The 17,333-nt window shown below is 39.1% G+C and overlaps 1 protein-coding gene across 1 annotated transcript; it reads left to right on the top strand.

Moving 5' to 3' along the window:
• Positions 1-3,573: 3,573 nt before the first annotated feature.
• On the top strand, positions 3,574-12,189 carry LOC139465384 (dnaJ homolog subfamily C member 9-like). The gene is made up of 5 exons (XM_071247091.1): positions 3,574-3,731; positions 7,897-8,049; positions 8,427-8,543; positions 10,462-10,673; positions 11,817-12,189. Exons 1-5 carry the CDS (start codon positions 3,638-3,640, stop codon positions 12,018-12,020), a joined length of 780 nt encoding a protein of 259 aa, XP_071103192.1. The 5' UTR covers positions 3,574-3,637; the 3' UTR covers positions 12,021-12,189.
• Positions 12,190-17,333: the final 5,144 nt, after the last annotated feature.

The following is a 17,333-nucleotide window of genomic DNA, read 5'->3' on the forward strand; positions in this document are numbered from 1 at the left end:
CTAGTGCTACTACAAATAGGCGGAGGGACATAAAAATATTTTGCTCAATTAAAAAAGCTTCACACACAGAAGGGATTTGTCAGATTGGTAGTGAAAGCGGCGAGCACGTTTCGAATCAATTATTTCGACTCCATGATTTTCATCTTTGTACGTGTGTGCTCCGGTGCTTCCATTAAGCGCTCTTTGATGTAAAGGTAATTGTCGACTAGCTGCCTTCTAACGAGTTCGCCCTTGAAGACCTGGTCACATAGCACACTCATAAATTCATATAGCCCTATAATATAATCGTCGTTTAAATTACGCCTCCATTCATCAGTCCAGAGTGATATGATTACGGCCTTTTTGGGCCGTGTTTCGGCGGGAGAAGGCGTCGAACTAGATCTAAACGTCAGTAAAGTAGCAACCCCATGCCATGGCGGCTAATTGGAGTATACCATAATTCGCGCTATCCGATCAATTAATTTATATTTTATTATCGTTCGTTTGGAATTGGAGAAAGGAGGAGTATGTTTCTGGACACATTCTCGAGTTATCGCGCCATTAACTTTACAAAGAGGTTAATCCTCTGCAATGCTTATGGGACAAAACTGTTGTCAGTTTATGCAAGGGGTCCTCCTATCTTGTGGCATTTGTGTGGTCTTTGTTGGAATATATATATTCGCTGAAAAACGTTGTTTATGATCTCAGCAGTTTCAAATGATCTGTTAAATATAGACAAGGTGGACGCAGGGTGTTTTATAAACATTCCTGCGGATTCTGGTTACACACCCTTGTGGTGAGGGAACGTAAACCAACAGATACGGCGTCGAATAAACTCGCTCTACAATCCCTATCAGCAGGGGGTCATTTAATCAACGCCACAAAATTCACATTTAATTAATCGATTACACACAAGTGTTTGTCAATATTTTATGTAGAATTGAGATTGCTAAATAATATATAAAACCATTGTTGATAGTTTGTGATGTTTGTTGGTAGATAACACGCTCATGTCATGTGATTCTTTAACCCAGATTCTCAAATATGATATAAAAACACTATAGCCCTTCCATTCAAACGTATACACAGTTTATATCACAGACAAATCAGCAGGTTCTTTCAAATAATGGCTTCACTTACTGTATCTCTAAACAGCAAATATTTGTAAATCTTACCTTTTTTCGAGATAGCTGTAAGTGAATGCTCTTTTATAGCAAGCCGATGATCGTATACAAACATCAATCTGTGTATATAGAAATGAATGCTTTGAATGTAGATCACAACAGATTATCACCCTCCCAAAAAGACACTATCAGCTGTTTCACTTGCTAACCCAGTGACTTATATGAAAAGTAACAATAAGGCCAAGGTTAATATAAGTACGGGTCGATGAAAGTTTACAATTCCGAGGCTTGCAGATATACATAGAAGTATGCATACACCTAAAATATGAGTTAACTTATATGGAATTAAATACGCGCACACTCTGATTTAACAATACATGTATATAGATATTAATACACAAAAAACCCATACATCTGACATACATACACATAAAATCAGGTTAACACTATATAGAATTACATACACCTGAAACCTAATTTACACTGTACTGAGTGGTTCATGTACGTATAACAGCATTATTCAATCAACTCTATTAAAAGACACTTTCAACGTTGTATTCTGGTGGGGTGAAAGGTTTGGAAGCTGTTATTGTATGACCCGAACGGCCTTTAGTACAACATGTACAACGCACAGTCTGGGCGATTATGTGCAGGGTCAGAACACTCACGTTTACGTGCAATTTTATAACACTTAATATATTTACGTGCAACGTCAGAACACCCAATGTTGCGTGCAGCTTAAGAACACTTACGTTTACGTGCAATTTAATAACACTTAATATATTTACGTGCAACGTCAGAACACCCAATGTTGCGTGCAGCTTAAGAACACTCACGTTTACGTGCAATTTTATAACACTTAATACATTTACGTGCAACGTCAGAACACTTAAGGTTGCGTGCAGCTTTAGAACACTTACGTTTACGTGCAATTTTATAACACTTAATACATTTACGTGCAAAGTCAGAACACTTAAGGTTGCGTGCAGCTTTAGAACACTTACGTGTACGTGCAATTTTATAATACTTAATATATTTACGTCCAAAGTCAGAACACTTATAGTTGCGTGCAACTTTAGAACACTTACGTTTACGTGCAATTTTATAACACTTAATATATTTACGTGCAACGTCATAACACTTATAGTTGCGTGCAACTTTAGAACTGTGTTGTGATTCCGTCTATCTATATACACGAGTACTTACATCCAGAGACAAACTCTATGATCATACTCATCAGCTGACATTGCATTCTTCTAGTTTCTGAGGTCCGTAACTCTTTGATTATATTTCCATTAATTTCAACAAAATGTTGGCATCAGAAGGAGAAAAAACGTATATTTGCATCATCGTCTACGACAATGACTGTCATTCACGAAGCCTTGATCAAACTCAAGCCACACCCGAGAGGAACACGGCTGCCAATGCCAGCTTCATCAGTCCTTTCGTTTCAGAGGAGATGTTTACAGAGCCTAGACTGCTTCTCGAGCGGCGTTACGAAGGTGTCAGCGTCTACATTAGAAATACGCAACAGCAACAACAACATCATAGCGTAACGGTGTGTTGAGCCCCACTACCAAATACACAAATAGTGCGTTTCCAAATACGGCTGCCGTGCTTGCATATCTAAATGTATTTTCTCTGAATAAATAATGATATTCATAAATCATTTGATTTAACGTAAGTGGGAAGTTCAAATTATTGTACTAGTACCACTACCACTGTCACCACCACAACAACAACAACAACACTACCACTACCATTACCACCACAACTACCACCTACTGCTGCCTGCTACTAATACTACCACCACCTTCTATTTTTTCTTCTTCTACTTCTTCTTCTTCTACTACTACTACTACTACTACTACTACTACTACTACTACTACTACTACTACTACTACTACTACTACAACAACAACTACTACTACCACTACTACCTCTGCTGCTACTACTACTACAACAACAACTACTACTACCACTACGACAACCTCTACTGCCTTTTTCTTAATGCATTCTTTTACTAAAAAGAAATAGATAAGATACGACCTTATACATTCGTCTCTTTTGGCATTTTTCACATGGCTACATATTGAAGCTTTATTCATTTAAATTTCATCATACATACATTTATATAGATTGAGAGCATTGCCCATACGGACCATATCGGGTCTACAATTAGTTTGGTTTCAGCAAAGATTTGGTGATGTTAGCGCTGATCTGCTTGAGTTTACAATATTGGCCTAAAAAGAACCAGTATTACAATCTGGTATACTTAGTATACATTCATAATTTACATAACTCTTTCCTAAATATCTTAGATAAAGTCATTCACGCCTACGAACCATAATGAAAGAAGCGGCATATAAAATGATAAATCGGTAACGTGAAATCGAGTGATCAAAGGGAAGCCACTCTAATCCAACTCAAGTGGTGTCCCTTTCTCTAACTCTCTAGGATTAGAGAATGTCGTGAAATAACGCGCGAAAGCGCTGATGTACCAAACGATAGATTAATTTTGCTGACAAAGAAAAATGCCAGGTCTTATAGAATCGTGTCGTGATCTGTATGACACGGAGAACTTGTACGATGTGCTGAAAGTAAGGAAAAATGCTAGCCAACAAGAAAGTAAGTCGTTGCCAAAGTATAGTCCGAGACTACCGATATGAAATCTGACAAGTATGATCCCAGAATGCAAATGTAAACAAATAAATTACCAGTAGGTAGCCAAGAGCGCTGATGGTGTCCATCAGCAGGAACGGGTTTTTTATTTGCTGTTCACTCAATCTATGTTTTACTGTTAATTGGTGGATCTATAAGGTAACTTGATGGCAGCCTGTTTAAGAATATTTGGTCCCGTGGGGATTCCAGGTTAGATTTGACACCTATGCTACCCCTACAACTACAGCGGTAGAAATTGGCAATAGTCCTATTGTCCTTGCTGAACTGCCCAATAGTTAAGGAAGCCCAATAGTTAGTCATAAGGACTTGTAGAAATTGGCCATTTTAAAGGGGTTTTGCTATAAAGTATCATTATAAGGACTAGTGGACTAAAAATGTTTGTTTCTACCGTTAAACTAGGGCTATACTATACTCGGGTTTCCCCATCAGTTACTATTTCAAGCTTCCCCACTAGATATATTTGTGTTGCTTAGTTAAATAGTTTTGATTTATTGGAAAGTTCACTAAATGTCTTGAGTATTTTTCGGTATGTCATATATTATGATTTACAGCATGGAAATGGGATGGTTAATTGACCTTTTTCAAAGAAATGAACAATTTATAAAATTTAACTATCAACTACCAAATTGTTTGAGAGGGTAAAGTATCATTTTATTGTATCAACTGTCCCTTTTTAGAAGATAGTAAGACCTCTGCTTTTGAAGGACGAGCAGTTAAAGGGGCACTGATCTACAGCAATTCCTCGGGACTGGTTGTTGCCTTTGTTATTGTTTTTTCCTGTGAGTACCCGGATGATGTAGCAGAAATCTAGACTAGTTCGCGACCTGTGCTGCGCCTTTCGTAAGTACATTCGTTGCTGTTATTGATAGTATAAGGGTGTTTGGTCATATTGATCAACAAAATGAAATACAATTTAGTCTTGAAAATAATAAGGAAATGTAGGTATCTTTGTGGGTAGCATCGGTAATGGTGACAAAGTTTTGATAAGTCACTTGCTTGGTATTGTGCTATTTTCGTTTATAGTGACTTGCAACACAAAGTTAATATTTCCACTGAGCATTGCTTATTTTATTATGTGTATATTTTATTGTCAAAAAGTGTAAAATTTTCAAAAGGCAATTTATTAAACTCCTAAATATTCAGGTTTTTTTACAAATTGAATGGAAAATCTGTCCATTTATGTTGTTATGATAATGAATTCCAAGGATTCATGTGTTTTAATTTCATCAACCAGTGACTGAAAATGATATGATTAAAAGAAAACGAAAGTCAATGTACATTTCTTTAGATTTGGCTTCTAACCCTAGCATAATTAGTCTATTGTTATGTTTTAAGCCCTTTTGAACCTCATAATAATTGTTAGTAAATCTGTTAAATATGATGTTTCAGTCAATTTGTAAATTACTGAAATATTTAGACATTTTATAATTTGCCTCAGTGAATCACAATTTACACATTGACTGTTAAATATACACGCCTACAAACAAAAAGGCTTGTGAAAACAATGTCTGTCTCGCACCGAAGAACTTTACAATGAAAAAGTTGAGGAATAAGGATGAATCTGTTCAATTCTACAGCAAATGATTGAAAACATAATGCAAATATCGTAAGTACAACCTTCCAAAGTAATATGTATAATATCAGGAAGTTACCTTGTTTCGGGGAATGTATCAGTGATAATGCACATAAAAGAACAATATCCCATTGTCTGCAGCTGTACACAGAAACGGATGCAGGCTAAAACGGCACCTCAGCAAAACATCACTGACTTCTTGGGCAAAAACGGCTTCTAATTGTCAGGCGAAAACGGCACCTTTATTTGTAACAACGATAAGAACGATTTATGCAGTAGTATATATGCTTTATTTACATGCTTTATTATGTTATGTTGTAGTATATATGTTTCCATTGGGTGGGGACAAGGTCTGTTATCCGAACAAACATTTCGGGCTGGCTGCTCGCAGAAGGGGAAATATATATATGAAATATCTATAAAATTACTATTTATTTCCTACCAACTAAAATAGATATTAAATATATCGTATACCTGTAGTCCAATTTCTTGACATTTCCGCCAGACTCTGTTTCAGCTTGACATTGAGTCAATTGAGCAAAGGCCTCCCAATCAGAGTTGGTGCGTGAATTGGACATAATTCAATTTAACAATTATTTGTGTTTGCAAGTTACCATGTAAGTTGAATTTCATTTATTTTACTTCAAAGCATGTGATGTCTTCACAATAAGTTTAGTTGAGGCGACTAACGGGATCGGGTGGTCAGGCTAGCTGACTTGGTTGATGCAGGTCATCGATCCCAATTGCGTGGATTGATGCTCATGATATGAATCACTGGATTGTCTGGTCCAGACTAGATTATTTACAGACAGTCGTCATATAGCTGTAATATTTCTGAGTGCGGCGTTAAACAACAAACCAACCAACCAACCAACCATAGTTGAGCCTCCAAATCAGAGCCGGCGAGTTGAGGCTAGTTTCTAATGTAAACTTTTTTAACATTTCACAATTATTTGTGTTTGCATGTGACCATGTGAGTTTAATTTCATGTATTCCAGTACCAAGGTTAAAAAAATAATAAGGTGTTGTTTTCGTCAGGCAATAGTAGCCGTTTTCGCTTTAGGCAAGGTGCCGTTTTCGCTCGGTGATGTTTTGCGGAGGTGACGTTTTAGCTATAACCTGATAGAAATTTATCTTTGTAACAATCAACTATTTAAAAATATATATAGCGTTTCTGGATATTTTGACTTGTGTTCGTTTCACAAATGATCACAAAGTTTGTTTCAGGTGTTTCATATAGGTGCCAAGTCTCAAAGGTCATCTGAGAAAGCCCATGTGAAAACTTTTTTTATAATGGCCACATAAAGTCCATTGAGTTAGATAACAATGAGCAATCAATCAATGTATTATCGGTTAATCCTTTGAACATAGTATGTCGTTCTTACATCGGCACTTCACGCTATGATATGAGTGTGTTCCGTCAGCTATAGTAAACTTGCACATGTAAACACCTACTTTTGACAAATCCACTGTGCAAGATAACAGTGATTTATCAATCAACATATTTTCTGTTGATCCTTTGATGGCGAGGAATTATCAGTTGATTTACAAAAAAGTAAATCCACTGATCATTCATCTCTTGGGCTGCCACTTCCAGATGACATAACACTCATTTTACCCCACATCAAACATGTATTTAGATTAAATTATTACCCCAGACACAAGAAATGCCAAATGGGAACACATTAAGTAATCTGAGTGGTGCTAACACTAATTATACCTGTAATAAATTCATTAACTGAGCGTCAAGTGAATGACGACAAAGACATGAGTGTAGGGTTATACCAGAAAACATGGATGACAACAAGGGAGTAGCAATCGTATTATCCACGCAATCCGAAATCCGAAAATGCTTTCACTGCAGGGATATTTTTATTTAAATTAAACTATAACCATGGGGGGTATTTCCAAATAACGACATCCCATACTTTCTGTCTGTTTGTTTAGGCTGAAGAAATTAATTAACTTGCGCCTTTTGTCGAAATCTTCATAGATCACGAGTAACCAGTGTTAAAAAATGAACAGATATTGCCTCAAAGTTTATTTAGTTGTCCTTACGGATGGTAGCCCAGTCTCTTGTCACGCTCTGTTGTGTTACCAAGTAAATATACTCACAGCAGCTAGTGAGCCCTAGTGGGCAGTGTTAGACAGCCGAGAAGAAGCCAGAGATTAGTGTCCCTTTAAGTTGACCCCAGTAGGTCAAATTGTTTTTTGATATATCGTTGGATCATAGGTTTTCAGATGTCATACGGTTTCAGATGGCCATGTTTATTGTGATTACTCACGTTATAACGGGGGTGTAGCATCACACAAACACTGTAAATACTCAGATGATGGCTTGGTTTTCAGACAAAGTTGTCTTTCGAAAATGAATGATAAGTTTTACTGGTGTTCATGTGATAAGAGAGAAAACTATGAATATTTCTTAAGCGTCCAAAAGCCTCAAACACAGGGATAAGTATATCTTTAGTGATGATTGGGTCTGACCATCTTATGTTCTGAGTTTGTGGAATCTGTGTAAACTGTCTTTTGTTTCAGTCAAGAAAGGCTACCATAAGTTATCACTGAAAGTACACCCTGATCGGGTTAAGGAAGATGACAAGAGCGAGGCCACACAGAAGTTTCAGACTCTTGGCAAGATCTACAGCATTCTGTCCGACAAAGAGAAGCGAGCGATTTATGATGAAACTGGTAAACTATTTATCCAGCAGTCTAGAAGTCCAGAGATAATCGCATACATGCCATACATATGGAATATTGCAGAGAGATGAAACCATAATCACAGAGAGATCTGAAAACTGATCAGAACCTGATTGGTGATTTATATCAACCACGACTATGACTGAGAGTTCGATTTTTGTCATATTTTGTAAAAATTTCCAAATGCCGTTCACAAGCTGTCAAACTTTGTTATGATAATTCCAGCAGTGGAAGTGAGTAAAAAGCTTCCACATGGCTAACCGATTCCTCAACTTGCTTATAAATGCTTCTTCAGTCTTGCTTACTAGATCCTCAGCTTAATTTCTTTGACTTGTCATAACCTTACATCTTCCTTGTTTCATATTCAGGGGACATTGATGAGGAGAATGATGTGGAACAAGACAAGGATTGGTATGAGTACTGGAGAATGCTGTTTGCCAAGATATCCATCAAAGATATTCAGGAATATGAAAAAAAGTACAAAGGTATGAATCCTAGTCTCTGAAGAAAGATTGGTTTGTTGCAATGTATTGTGCCATGATGTGCGTCTTAAAGTCAATCGAAATGAAACTGGTGTATAAGGTTAAGGAGTACATGCTATTTTCCATAAAAATGAATAGTAATACTATTTGCTTACAGTATGTGTAACTAATGAGTTCCAAAGCCTTTGAGGGGCACGGGGGGCCCAGTCGTCTAAGGCGCCGCGATTCGCTGTGCAGAGTTGCGTAGGCATGCCAGAAACCTATGATTGTGGGTTCGAATCCTGGTTCGCCCCGATTATGTTTCTAGGTTTGTCAGCACCATACCCGTGCTCATGGGTTTCACCGAAGTGGTAAACGTCAGAAACCTGCATCAATTCAGGCTTTCCTCCCACATTCAGCTGACACGCCATGATATAACTGGAATACTGTTAAAAGCGGCGTTAAACCAAACTCACTCACTCACTCCAAAGCCTTTGCAACTTTGTTTGACAAGTTTTCATCATATGTATTGATACGGTCCTTAAACATTCCTGTTGATAATCTAACACTACCAGCATGGCATGGGAGTTCGTCGCAGGGTTAGAATTTGTCCCCAGCAACGTATGCTGCTTGTAGGAGGTTACTCAAGTGATTGGGTGGTCAGGCTCAGTGACTTAGTTCATAGAGTGTCATCATATCACAACGGCAGGGATCATTGCTCATGATATCAAACAGTGGTTTGTCTATGCTGTCAGCATTTAGCCGGAATATTGCTCAATGTGGTACAGGCGAGGGTACAGTTACAGTTCTAGTGTCAGTTTCCAGAGTGAGGGTTTCCAGGCCAACAGGGTCGAGACTATTGACAGTAACATCAGTGTGTTTGGGACACTCACCATATCCAGTCATGCTCCTTACCATTTCTCAACATGCGAAATAATACTCCCTTGTACTAAAATTAGACAAGGGGAAACCCTGATGGTAACAGACACGCTGACTTTGTTTGAAAAATATACTTACATAAATATCGCTGATTTTGTTCAACAACAAAGATTTATGAGGTACTGGCAGTCACACGAATTACCGGCCCAAGCCTGATTTTTTCAGTAAAAAACTGGTAATTACTGGTAAACGGGAACACTGCTGTAATATATACCCTTGGTCTGTGGGTATGTGTACCATACAAAAATATTGTCCCCCGTGAAGATCCAGGTAACAATTGGTCATCAGCAAGTTGGCAGCAACCCATTATTGTTTTAAGAAGTGGCAAATAAGATTGGGTGGTCAGGCTCAGTGACATTGTTGATGCATGTTTTTGTATCCCAATTGCATAGTTTGATGATCATGATTTCAGTCACTAGATTGTCTAGTCCAGATTTGTTTATGCACAGACCGCCATCATATGGCTTGATTGTTGCTGAATTAAACAACAGACATATGAATAGGTATTGTCATTACCGTTGACCAATGATACAGGCAAATATCATAATGTTTGTTTGTTTGTTGTTTAACGCCGCACTCAGCAATATTCCAGCTATATGACAGCGGTCTGTAAATAATCAAGTGTGGACCAGACAATCCAGTGATTGACAACATGAGCATCGATCCACGCAATTGATGACATACTTCAACCAAGTCAGCGAGCCTGACCACCCGATCCCGTTAGTCGCCTCTTACGACAAGCATAGTCGCCCTTTACGGAAAGCATGGGTTGTGGAAGACCTATTCTACCCGGGATCTTCACGGACCAAATGATGAATGTCATAATGACTCATATATCATGATATATAGGTTTGATTGTATCAGATGAATGTCTTGAGCATGGCCTTCCTTTGATCTCATCAAGTAAGTCAAAGGATTATTCTCGTTCTTAATTGAAGTTTATCAACATATAAAGATTGTTTGGTGTGAAGCAGAGTAAGCCAACTAATTCCATGTTGTGCAGGGTCCAAGGAGGAGCTGAAGGACCTGAAGGCTGCCTATCTGGAGTCCGAGGGAGACATGGACCAGATCCTCGAGAGTGTGTTGTGTGCTACCATCGATGATGAAGACAGATTTGCCAAAATACTCAAAGATTTCATCAAGAAGAAAGAAGTGCCAGACTTCAAGGCCTTCAGTAAAGAATCTAAGACAAAGAAAGCAAAGAGAAGGAAAGAGGTTTGTGAGCTTGCAAGGTCTTTTAGTTTTCCAGTAGTTTGAAAAAAAACCATTTACCATCCTAACGATCTTTCTATTGATAAGTGAAAACAAACAAGAGTGGTAGTGATTGTAGTCAGTGGTTTGCCACTGTAGTTTCAGCACATTCCATTATTTTTGTATAAACCTACAAGTATTTGCAACAACTGTTGAGAACATCAACCAGTGTATCAGTCAAGGTTTCGGTTCTGTCTCAAAGGTAGTTTCAGGAACAATTTATCCTTAACACCTATAAATTGTATCCCTTTCAAATTCCTGGGATGAACCCCAACAATGCTCAATAGTGAAGGTTTGATCCCCTGCTGCATTATACCAAAAGACATTAAAAGATGGTACTTGTTGTTACCCTGCCTGGCACTCGGCATTAAGGGGCTGAAACAAGGACTGGTCGGGTGAGTCAGTAAACTGTGTCTGGGTGGGATATTTATGTTAAACACTGCGGCATGGTATCTCAGTGGGCTAGCACTATAACATCAGCGTATGTCCAGACTAGTATGTCACTATAAAAGTGCAATACTCTTGGACGAGACGCTGAAACACAATTCACCTCACCTCACCTTACCTCACCTCACCTCACCTCGATAGTGAAACAATTTCCCCCAAATATTTTTGTCAAAAGTCATATATATTTTTTACTTTGGGTCAGTTTGTTTTGTAGGTTTATTGTATAACCCAACTGATAATATGAAGGGCCTAAGGCTATGACCACCAATACTTTATATTCAATTTTCTCAATCTTGCTGAATAGTGAACAGTACAGATGGGTTGATACTTAGGAACAATGAGGATTTCCTACACACGTGTGAACTGTGCAACATGCCCAGAAGAGCATATGTTAATGTTCAGGTAGATATTTGAATGCGGTTGTTGACAGGTTGTTTGTATACACCAGTATTGGATGAACTAACACTTGTTTCCTGGGACTGACAAGACACAGTCCAAGGCAGCAGCCATTTGATCTTCAGGGAGATTTTTGTTTTGGTCGGATTATTTTCTCAGTCATGCTTTTAACACAACATTTGGCTTTCTCCAAAAAATGCTTTGGCTGGTTTGACCGGCCTGAGATGACTTTCCCAATGTTGAACCTGGATTGTATGCTTGCAGGCGGATGCTGAGGCTGAAGAAGCTAAGGAGGCCATGAAAGAAATCGGAATGAAGGAAACCGATTCCCTGAAGGCTATGATTCAAAAGAGGCATGCAGCGCGGGGTGCTTCGGCTGACGACTTCTTTGCCCAGCTGGAAGCCAAGTATGCAGAACCAAAGCGACCAAAGCCTGGCACCAGCAGAAAGTCAAAGTCTAAGTCATGACATCTGAGGACTCAGAATGGACTGGTTAGGAATTTGGGAATGAAAAACCTAAATCCAGTTTGCTTCTTATTCCATTCATTGCAAGTTGCATGTTGGTTACCATGGTTATTGTTGTAAGTTATTTATGCTGCTCAGCGTTTGAAATGTCACTTTGTTGATATACACTGTATTTCACTTATCAAATTTGTCTTTTAAGATATATTGTGAAATAAAAACTTTTGAATGCTTATTCTGTTATGATAGTGTACAACATCATGGTGCTAATCATCCACCACTACCAGGAAGTAGGAAATGTACCAATGGTTGGTTGTTGGTTGGTTGGCACTTAACAATATTCCAGCTATATGATGGTGGTCTGTAAATAATCGAGTCTGGACCAGACAATCCAGTGATTAATATCATGAGCATCGATCCACGCAATTGGGACCAATGACATGCTTCAGGGGATCATATATAAATCATAGACCTGCATCTGTTCGGGCTTTCCTCCCACATTAAGCTGACATGCCGCCATATAACTGGAATACTGTTAAAAGCGGAATTAAACCCAACTCACTCACTCACTTCTGTGTGCCATGACATAGCTGGGATACTGCAGACTGCAACTGCTCACTCACTGTCATGAGAAACCTAAGCTTATTCGCTCAAATCCATGTATGACAAAGGACCGCTTTTATTCTTGAACAAGATATGCAGTTACACACTTTACCAGACAACATGCTTGTGGTAAAAGTCGACTAACAGGATCGGGTGGTCAGGCTCACTGACTTGGTTGATGCATGTCATGATCTCAATTGCGTAGATCGATGCTCATGATATCAATCATAGGATTGTCTGGTCCAGACTCGATTATTTACAGACCGCCTTCATATAGCTTGAATATTACTAAGTGTGGCGTAAAACATCAAACCAACCAACCAAGTGGAGTACACTTGAACCATGCTCTATGGATGTCAATGTCTGTGGGACATTGTGTACTATCGACATTTGCTGAGACATAATGAAAATGCATAATCAGCCAACTCTCATCAGATGTGTGTTTGTGCTCAAGTCCATCTCGGAACAAATCGAATAAGATTCGAACACGAACGAAACACAGAACAACTTACTTTGATTTTTGACACCATTTTACCAAATATTACAAATTTCGAATAAGCGTTTTCAAAGTGTTTCAGTGTAGATGATAGATTGAGTGTGAGTGGGGTTTAACGTCGCATTAAATATTTTTTTAAAGTTCTGTCACTGTGTGTCTAAAGGTTTGAGAGAAGCCCAGTGTGACACAGTTCAGATTAATCAAAAATATCCTACTTGGACTAAATCTGGGATTTAAACCCTCACCCAGTTGGTCCGGCCATGGCGAATTGCGACACCAAGGTTGACTGAATAAAAAATGTTTGTATAAGAAAGTGCTTGGTTGAAAGGAGAAAATCTTGTAAACGAGATACGATGGTATCTGTTATTAAATTACGGATATTTGAGGTATTGGTCAGACGTCTGGGAACTATAGGAGACCTATAGTCAGTATGTCACTAGAACTCACGGTTGCTACGTCAGATGACGCGCAGAGAAGATGATCAGAACGTTTCAGAAACTGGGCCCCGTTGTAAAAAGCGACAATGCCGTACGACGATCGTAAGTGTATGTTAACTATTGAAGTTGGATCGGGGCCCAGATGTGTTCATCACGACCGGGGGCGGTGGGGTAGCCGAGTGGTTAAAGCGTTCGCTCGTCACGCTCAAGACCCGGATTCGATTCCCGACATGGGTACTATGTGTGAAGCCCATTTCCGGTGTCCCCGTCGTGATATTGCTGGAATATTGCTTAAAAGCGGCGTAAAACATCACTCACTCACTGGGCCCGGTCGGTCATGGAATCATGCATGTACTTTTGCAGGATCTACGCAATTTTAGGCCATTTTATTAAGGTCTATTTAAATAATAAACGCATATATTATTTACCATTTTCAGTATTCATAACGCATGTGTGAATAAATCTTTGTGCTATAAAACATTTAAACATTCCCAATACTTTTGCCATACTATAGGTGTTGTGTTTCAGATGCATGGTCAATGTCGTAAATATACACAGTTATTACGGGGGGGAAACAATGTAAAGAATAAAACATGCGTCCGTCATATAATTCAATAAACAGTTAAACATTTTTCAGTTCTGACTATCAAACAACAGCGAAGTCAAAGTCTTGTTCTGCATCCGAGGAACAGTCCACTCACAGTTATGGAGATATTCGAGCAGCTGTTGTTGCCGGCGTACGAACGTATTGTCCGAAACTGCGTACATGTTAATTGTTATTAAATACACATTTAATGTGATATCAAAGATATGTTTAAGAAACGGCTTCTTGAAGTGAGTGAGTGAATATTGTTTTACGGCGGTTTTAGCAATATTCCAGCAATATCACGGCGGGGGACACCAGAAATGGGCTTCACACATTGTACCCATGTCGGGAATGGAACCCGGGTCTTCGGTGTGACGAGCGAACGCTTTAACCACGAGGCTACCCGACCGCCCCGGCTTCTTGTAAGTGTTAAGATTAATAAATGACTTGCGAATTAACATCAATAACAAATGGGTGAGTTGGGTTTGACGCCGCTTTGAACAGTATTTCACTTATATTACGGCGTGTCAGCTTTAAAATGGGAGGAAATCCCGAAGTAATGCAGGTCTTAGACATTTACAACTTCGGTGAAACCCACAAACACGAGATGGTGCTGACAGACCTAGGAACAGAATCTGGGATTCGAACCCTTCGACTATGTGTCGGTCACGCATGATGGGCGCAACTCTGCACTGCATGCGAATTGCTCATGATGTCGATCACTGGATTGTCTGGTCCAGACTCTATTATTTACAGACCGCCGTCATATAGCTGGAATATTGTTGAGTGCGGCGTTAAACAATGAACAAACAAACAAACACAACGTGTGTGTTTGTCTACGTATGTTTTACATTACTACCCGGGCCGACCCCGCATGAAGGATAGGTATATCAGAGAACGACAAGTTACATTGGTCAAATGGGAGAGAATTGGTGTTGAGTTGAGATAAATTGCCCCGTGCAGATTGTTATTTGTCAAGTTGTTTGCAGTGGGTGTACATTCACCTCATTGTTTCCGTCTCTTTATCTAGTGTGTTTGTCTTTGGCTGCACCAGATCACAGTCTCCCTAAGCGTATGTTTAGCTGTGGAACACCTCTCATGAAACACATACCGAAGATGTAGCATGCGCGCTGCCTCTTGCAACCTCTGTATCATGTTCGTCAGGTATAAGGCGACTTACATTTTTATTACCTGCAGGCTTTACCGATCCGGAACCGTCACCCACAATTACTAGGTTTGGAATAAAATGTGAAAATATTGAGAACCGCATACGTTTTCATACTGCCGGATACATACTGATAACCATTCCCAATACAATATATCGCAGTGAGTGAATATGCTTTTACGCCGCTTTGGGCGATATTCCAGCAACATCACGGTGTATATATAATGGGGACAAAAGACCTTTTTTTCGCACATTGTATCCATGTGTGGAATCAAAACCCGAGTGTGACTAAGCTGCCACACCGCCCCCGACATACCGTACATAGCCCAGAGTTTATAGTCTTTCAGTTGTCATTAAAAAACTTCTCTTTTTTTAACTTTTGTTTTATTATTTGTTTCACTCTATCGACTCTTGGATGGTTCAATTTAGTAAAGACAACAAATGTTTGTTGTGTCTTTTTTAATTCGACTCGGCGTAAAGGCATATTGTACTTCTATATATAATATCCTGGTATGCACTAATTACAGTTAGTTTAATTATGTGGTATTTTGCCAGTTGGCGTCTTTGATGTGCAAAGTATGTCATGTACGGTATACATGTTAAATGCCGGTCCCCTGTCTGTCAATGCACGGATATTTGTGGTCATGATGCATGATTTATCCCTCCCACGTTATACTGAGACACATTTGTAACTGAAATACGGTCCGAAGCGCTGCATGTGTTACACAAGTCACTCTCACTCACTCACTCACTCACTCACTCACTCATTCACTCACTCTGCAATATCTATACAAGGATAATCACACTTCTGTGCACGTTGAGATATCACATGGCATCTAATATCACCCCGAACTGTTGAAAACACATTCGAATTCTGCTTTTCAACTTGATGTTTTAGAATTATCGATATCTAATTCCTATAGCATAATCTGTACAAGTCCATGGATAGTTACTACAAAGTAAGGCTTCAATTTCAAAACTTCAAAATAGCCGCCGCCAGAGCACATTTTCTTGAAAATACGTCCTTCCCAAATTTCGCAAAAAACATTGGACATGTTCATGATGAGATTTTATTTTTATTCAAACAGTTTTTAAAATTTCATTTCACATGGTGGCCAGCAATTTCGGTTAAGTGTACACAAATATTTACATTTCTGGTTATTTTCTGTCCCCTTTGAAAGTTTTTGAAACATTTTGAATTAAGTGTGATTTCTTTTTTACCGCAACATGCTTGCATGCAACTTCTAGTGTTCTGGTATTGTCAAGGCAAGTAGGTCTTTACAGTCTGTTTTTATCCGTTGGTGTATAAGTCAAATAACTACAAATTTGATTTCCAAGTGGTCATATATTCAACACTCCAAGTATTGTGGACAGACAACTTACGTGTCAACGTGTGTATTTGTTCATTTCGTGACTTACATAATGTGGACAGTACAAAAGGGTACTTGTGTATGACTGATGTGTAGACACCTCGCTATGCAGTACTTCACTTGAGCACGAAATATACCTCACATGCAGTGGCGGACCCAGGGGGCCACCCCCGAACACCCCACCCATTGTCGAATAACACAGTATTTATGATGATCAGTCTTAAAACTAAAAAGTCGATATGTTGACAATAGTGAGGGAGTGAGTTTGGTTTTACGCCGCTTTTAGCAATATTCCAGCAATATCGCTGCTGGGGACACCAGAAATGGGCTTCACATACTGTACCCATGTCGGGAATCGAACCCGGGTCTTCGGTGTGACGAGCGAACGCTTTAACCACTAGGCTACCCGACCGCCCCTCAGAAGTCGTGCCCGCCTTTTCGGCTTGACGAGCCAATGATCTATCCACAATATGATTTGTAATGTTTTGGACAAATCGCAGTTTAATTGAAATACTGTTCGAAGCGGCTTTAAACCCAACTCACTCATTCACTGAATGTGTCGAGAAAGTGGTGTTTCTTGAAATGCACAACCTTATAAAAATCAAACCTTACCGCTAAACAAAGATCTGAGGACATCCCATTACGGGTCACGTCAGAACGAC

This window comes from Haliotis cracherodii, unplaced genomic scaffold (assembly GCF_022045235.1).
Source record: "Haliotis cracherodii isolate W230 unplaced genomic scaffold, xgHalCrac1.p SCAF_18, whole genome shotgun sequence".
In the NCBI taxonomy this organism is placed as follows: domain Eukaryota; kingdom Metazoa; phylum Mollusca; class Gastropoda; order Lepetellida; family Haliotidae; genus Haliotis; species Haliotis cracherodii.